Here is a 7,067-nt window from a genome sequence, read left to right on the forward strand (position 1 = left end):
TGGTCAGTAGTAGTCCAAATTCAATACGAACGTTTGTTTCTTGAAAATTTGATCACGATTTAAATACAGTATTTATTTTTAATATTACCGATATGTCATTGAAAAGAAAACGTGTTATATTATCATTAAAAGACAAATTAAAGTATTTGTTTCGATTATCCGGATTTTTTCTTATCCGGACTACCTTCATCCCCAATTAGTCCGGATAATCGAGGTTCTATTGTATATGTATTCATCTTTTCAGCTGTAAAAATTCATTTTAATTGAATTCTAAATAGCAAACAGATTGGACAAGATACTTTAAATGGAATATAAAAATTATAACAAACAACATATAAACATTGATTAATTATTAATTTAGCAACAATGAACTGGGTGGAAGTAATGAAAAAGAAAAAAAACTGTTACCGAACATAAGGGTGTATGAAGGTTTGTTTAGGCAGTGAGTTCAAATGTCGAGTTACAAACAGCAGTTTGCTAGCCACTTTAAGGGGTGGAAATGTATTTGGTATTCTTTCATTTATAATATCATTTATGATTTAAGCAAAAAATAAAAGTTGATATAGTGATTTGTCTGCTTTGTAGTTATCAAGCAGATGTAATTTTTTTGAACATTTTTTGCTTTTTTTTCAATAAATAATTTATTAAAAATTACATCTAAGCCACTACAATGCTGTTAATATCATAAATGTGAGAATACCAAATATTTTTCCACACTTTAAATTGACTGGTAAATCGTCTTTGTAATATGGCCTTTGAACTTTTACCACAAATGCTGTTGTGGTAACTGTTTTAAGTTTATTTTCATTATTACTGTATTATGGTGCTTGTTGAATGAATGAATGAATAACTTAAGAAAAATTTATAGTTTTTACTATTTTAAAAACATTGTTTCAGGGAAAGAAGCTGTAACATTTTTTACATCAAATTTGATTTGCTATCTTAATCATGGTAGATTTATTAATGTTTTAGCTTTATTTAATATAACAATGTTAAATAATTTTTGGTTATAGAAAAAATATATGAAAATTTTTAAGGTATTTAACCTTTGCACATTACTCATTTTAAGAAATGTAGAAAAATTACTAGTACAGTAGACTTCTGCAAATTTGACTTAATGTGGACTGAGAAAGTGATTAGTTATTGAAAACGACAAGTTTTATATGGCGTATCAATTATGCTACTCTAAGTGACTGAATTTTTGTAAAGATATTATATATTCAAATTTGTATACATATTAACTACATACCAATAGCGACTATTTCTATTTGTAGTTAAATTTTAATTTAAAAAATATTAACTATTCAGTGGCTACTTTAGAGTTAGTGACATTTTCATCATGGCATTTTGAAGTGGCATCTTGGTAAAAGGGTTATGTATGCTTTTTGTTAGCACATGGAATTGATGCTATTATCAAAAGTGTTGCCATTGAAGAATGATAACTTATTTTACTTAGTGTTAAATTAGAGGTAAAAATTAGGTTACATGTATTTTTTTTTTATTTTGAATGACACAAACTTTATGGAATGTCAAGTTATTGAGTTGAATTTCCAGGACTCTGCTATATATGTCAGTGTTTGATATTAAAATAATTTTATATAAATAATTTATAACTGCATCAACTTACTTCTTAACTTAAAACTTAGCTAATATTTATTAGGATGATGATAATGAACTTTAATATGTAAATTTTTTATATTTAGCATATCATGTAAATGAAGGAATACCAAGAATACCAGACCAAAATGCTCAAAGTGATGCTGGTAGTACTTGCTTTTTTTCTCCTACAGGTAAATGAAACTTTCTAAAAGTAAATTTTAAAAACTTATTGTTTTTTTTATATTTATAAATTACTGTATAATAATAATGTATGATAATCACAAACCCTTACTATTATATAAGACTAGGTCGTAAATACAAATACAGAATATACATTTTAAAAGGCATGATACTTCTAGGTGACACTTCATATACTAAAGTATACAATACATCAGGTTGCAAGCTTCTACCACAGACTACTTACATCAACATAGCCAAATAGCAACTATAATAAATTAAAAGCTTGCATACCCAAGAATTGTTCTAGAAACACTTCTTAGTCAATCATAAAAATAACACACACAAAATATACTGAATCATAATCTAATGAAACAGTCAGTCACAATACACTACACTTCATATTCATCGACAAACAAAACAAAATCACATACTGTAAACATAGATATAACTATTTCAAACACCCACAATGTACAAAATGCATACACTGAAAAATTTATAAATACTCAAAACTTTCTATGAAATAAAGTGCCTATGGAAAATGGATATAAGGTATTTATTGTGCTTGTGGTTTTTTTCTTGCACAGGTATCATACCACATACACTACATATCTATACAAGTCTAGAAATATTAGGATTCACTTGAGCACATATTACAGAAAGCATCCATACTGAACACTTCACATAGTCAGGAAAGTTATAAACACAGATACATACACAATAGTACAAAAACAAAACAGCTTTTTCTGTAGTTATTCCAGCTTTGGTCTAGTGTAACACTAAGCATTGGTTATAAACTGAATGGGATATAATCAATAAATACCATAATACTAAATACAGGTATCCCTTGTACAACATGACATTTCTACAACGTGGTTTTGCTCTAACACTGTTTGAAAATTGGGGAAATCTTCCTGTACAACATGATTTGAGAATTTGGGAAATCCTCTGTACAAAATTTCACAATTTTTAAATGCAAATTTTATCATTCAATATTTTTCTAATTCAAGTAAGCATGCATGTTATCTCAAATTTGCCCATGGATTTTAGAATATTGAAATTTTTAATTTATTTTGTGCCTGTATCAGGTTTACTTTAATGAAAACTGATAGCACAATTTTTTCTTTCTTGGCCTAGCTTTTCTGTCAACCAAATGTCATCATTACTTTAAGACTATCATTGTGTTTTGTTTTTATAGATTAATCTTCATATTTACTAAAATTTATTTAAACAGTTTTAGGTAAGTATTATTATTAAACTTTTAACCATAGGTAAGTAATCATTGGTAAAAATGATGAACAAAATACAACGGTATCTTGGTATTCAAACTGTTCCTACCTTGAACAATTCAGTATTTGAACACACATTCTGGAAAAAAAATCACTCAGTACTTGAATGAACAAATGCAATTATTCGTCTCCACACTGCAACTTGTGAACAAATTTTCATTTAATTAATAACATATTTTTATTTTGTCATACAGACAATTTTTATAATAAAAATAAAAATGATGATATTTCTGATCGAAATCAACAAAAAAGCTCATAAGATGACAATACTTTGAAAACACCCTTGTTTAACTAATTAATATTAATGCATAATACAGTACTTTTAATTGCAATTTAGTTAATTATTGATTGCTTTAATAAACATATTTCTTAATTATTTGAAGACAGTACTTTTTTGGGAAGGACTATGTCTTCAAATAATTAATCATAATTATTGCCATCGGACAAAAATCTACAAACATATTTCTCTTACTAACAAAAAAGAATAGTATACTTTTGTTAACTTTTGGAGCCTAACTCTATGTTTTGAACTAGTCTTTTGTTTTGTTCAGCATGGATTCACATAATATAGCATTTTTTCAGAACTAGTGTTGTATGAAGGATACCTGTACATTATATCAAAATTTAGTATTGATTAAATTAATTTTATTTAAATTACTGTTTTGGCCCAAATATTGGTCAATGTTTTTTCCAAGTTTTAAAGAGGAAAAAATCGATATTATCTGTATTCATTCCTTGACTTATATTCAAGTCTGATTAAATTTTCCTTGATTTCAATAACTGTGCAGTGCATTGTTTTTAAAGTTCAGTGTGTCTGTTATTTAGCAATGCTAAACATCAACCACTGTGACTTGTCAAATTCTAGCCTGCAAATACTTAGTTTCTGTACAGGAATTAAGTTTTACACAATAGTAATAATTGATTAGTAAGTGTTTGGCAGGATCATAAATAATTGGCTGAACTAAACCAATTTTTTTTATTGTATTTAACAGAATCAGTCAGTTATTAACTTGTACAGAAATAGTGTCCAATGCATTTATTTCTTTCTATAAAACAAACCCTTTACTATAATTTTCTGGTTGACTAGGTATGATTTAAATACAATTTTTAAAAATTACTAAGAAAGCAATCAAAACTTCATTTATGCTGATTGATATCCAGATATTTGTAAATACAGTCAAACCTGTCTATAATGAAATCTGTGGAATCAAGCAGTTTTTCTGCAGTAGACAGATTTATGCTATATACAGGTTACCTACTATAGGTATCCCTTGATTAATGTGATTAATTAATCCCTCATTGCTATTCTATACATCAAAATTGTATTAATCAAATACAGTGAGACTTTCATACTCGACTAAATGATCATCACTGCTAGAACAAATTTTTGGTTGACAACAAATATTTTTATTTTAACTTTAATATTGTCATCTATAAAATATTTTTCTATGATAAAAATGAATAACTAATTTAAGAATAAAATTAAATTTTAGGGCTTCCTATTTTCATTAGACAATATTATACTTGATCCAGTTTGTTTTTTTCACTTAATATGTCAGAACATAATCACCATCATGTTTTACAACAATTTCAAGTTGATAGAGTTTCAATGATATGTGTCTGTGACCCACAAAGATTTTTTGCATGTTCATTTGTAGATTTTTAACAATTTTTCCTTGCAATTTCTCTTCAACAAGTTTTGGGCAGTCCATACATTTTGTATCTTTTAGTTCAAAATTTCCCAAACAAAACTTTCATAACCAAATTTGACAAATTTGAAGTTTAAGAGCATCTTTCCCTTACACACATTGAGTATTTTTTATTGTTTTTATAGCGTTATATTCTGTACAAAAGTTAAAAAGCATAATATGCCTGATATGCATTTTATCATCAGACATTTTGACTTGATTTATTCAAACAAAATGTGATGTAAAAAGTTTAAAATAAGCTTCTAAACAAAGAATACAATCTCACTTTACCAATAATGTATTTAATTTCACAATGTTTGTAAAGTAAATTTCAAAACTTATAATTAAATCACATATCTATGTTAAGTAAAGACAGCTGTTAAAAAACTTCAAAAATTTTCCATTTATTGTGGAAGAGGATGCCAAATTTTCCATTATATGTCCCAATTTTCCTTTGTTTCTATATTAGATGGGTTCCACTGTATATAGGTTAATTAATTTTACATTGATTTTTGCAGAAAATTCAAGGGACCAAAGATATCTTCTATTAATGACAGGTTTTTTCTATATACAGGTTTCATTATAGGCAGGTTTGACTATAAATTTAAAAAAACATCTTATCTCTAACTAAAGTAATTTTGAAAAGAAAGAAATGGAATTGAATATAACTAATTTTTATAACCAGTGGCATAGATAAAAAATTCCATGTGTCTGTTGGCCTTTATTTTGTTTAATATCTCAGGATAGACTAGTGATTAATAATGAAATTTGACATGGTAACTTTATATAAGTAGCATTGATAAATTTAGTTGATCTTAACTTTTAACCACCAAAATTTAATAGGTGGGAAGATAGAGGGGATTATGAGTCATATCTTGGCAGGGATTGGACTTAATGAAGATTTTACTTGTTATTAACATTTACAATTTTTTAAAACTTGTCACTACCCTCAAAATTAAGCTTTTTGCCATTTTATAACAATTAATATAAAAAATTTTTATAACAAAATCTCAACAGATGGCACCACACACATTTTATTTATGANTTGATGTTTCAGCTTTTGTATTATAAATTTTGATTATTATATAATAATGAATGTTTTTAATTTTTTTCAGCTATCACATTTAAATCACATAGCCTCCATTATCTTGTTAATTTGTTCTTTTATTATATCTTGGGGTGAAGCATGGTTTTTAGATTTTAAAGTTGTTCCAAGTGAAATGAATGCAAGGATTCTTTTAGGTGATTAAAAACTTTTTATTAATTCTATTAGATTATTAATATAGGTATTCCTTGTATAACACGGTAGGTACATTCCAAAAAAAAGTGCTGTGTTGTGAATCCATGCTATACAAAACAAATGACTAAAACAAAACGTGGTTAGGTTCCAAAAGTTAACAAAAGTATACTATTTTTTTTAAGAGAGAATTTTTAAGTATACTATTTTCTTTTATATCTATGTAAGAGAAATATGTTTATTAAAGCAATTAGTAATTTATTTCCAATCAATAATTAACTAACAATCACAATTAAAAATACTGTATTATGATGTGTTAATATTAATTTTAGTTAAACTAGGATGTTTTTTTTTTTTACAAAGTAATGAGCTTATTTGTTGATTTTGATCAGAAATATTATCATCATTTTTTTTATTTTTATTATAAAAATTGTCTGTATGACAAAATAAAAATATGTTGTTAAATGAAAATTTGTTCTAGCAAGTTGCATTTGTTTATTCAAGTACTGAGTGATTTTTTTCCAGAATTTGTGTTCAAATACTGAATTGTTCAAGTTAGGAACAGTTTGAGTACCAAGATACTGTTGTATTTTGTTCATCATTTTTACCAATGATTACTTACCTATGGTTAAGAAAAAGTTTAATAATAATACTTACCTAAAAATGTTTAAATAAACTTTACTAAATATGAAGATTAATCTATAAAAACAAAACACAATGATAGTCTTAAAGTAATGATGACGACATTTGGTTGACGAAAGGCTAGGCCAAGGAAGAAAAAATTGTGCTATCAGTTTTCATTAAAGTAAACCTGATAAAAGGCACAAAATAAATTGAAAATTTCAATATTCTAAAATCCATGGGCAAATTTGAGATAACATGCATGCTTACTTGAAGAAAAACAATTGAATAATGGAGTTTTACTTAAATATTGGGAAATTTTGTAAGGATTTTCCAAATTCTCGAACCATGTTAGAGCAAAATTGTGTTGTAGAAGTGCTATGTTATACAATGGATACCTGTAATAATCAATAGTCAATGAATTATATTTTATATTATCATTGTCAGTAATGTAAT

The 7,067-nt window shown here is 26.4% G+C and overlaps 1 protein-coding gene across 4 annotated transcripts in view; it reads left to right on the forward strand.

Annotated features, from left to right (window-relative positions):
- LOC111625837 (stAR-related lipid transfer protein 3-like) overlaps nt 1-7,067 on the forward strand; it is a 122,589-nt gene that overhangs the window by 71,480 nt on the left and 44,042 nt on the right. For all 4 annotated transcript variants that reach the window (XM_023369080.1, XM_023369079.1, XM_023369078.1 and 1 more), the window contains exon 6: nt 5,869-5,995. In XM_023369080.1, coding sequence (XP_023224848.1) covers nt 5,869-5,995 — 127 coding nt within the window. The remainder of the gene's footprint in view (nt 1-5,868; nt 5,996-7,067) is intronic.

The sequence above is a fragment of the Centruroides sculpturatus genome, unplaced genomic scaffold, assembly GCF_000671375.1.
Source record: "Centruroides sculpturatus isolate CEXI.00-Female unplaced genomic scaffold, Cexi_2.0 scaffold267, whole genome shotgun sequence".
In the NCBI taxonomy this organism is placed as follows: Eukaryota; Metazoa; Arthropoda; class Arachnida; order Scorpiones; family Buthidae; genus Centruroides; species Centruroides sculpturatus.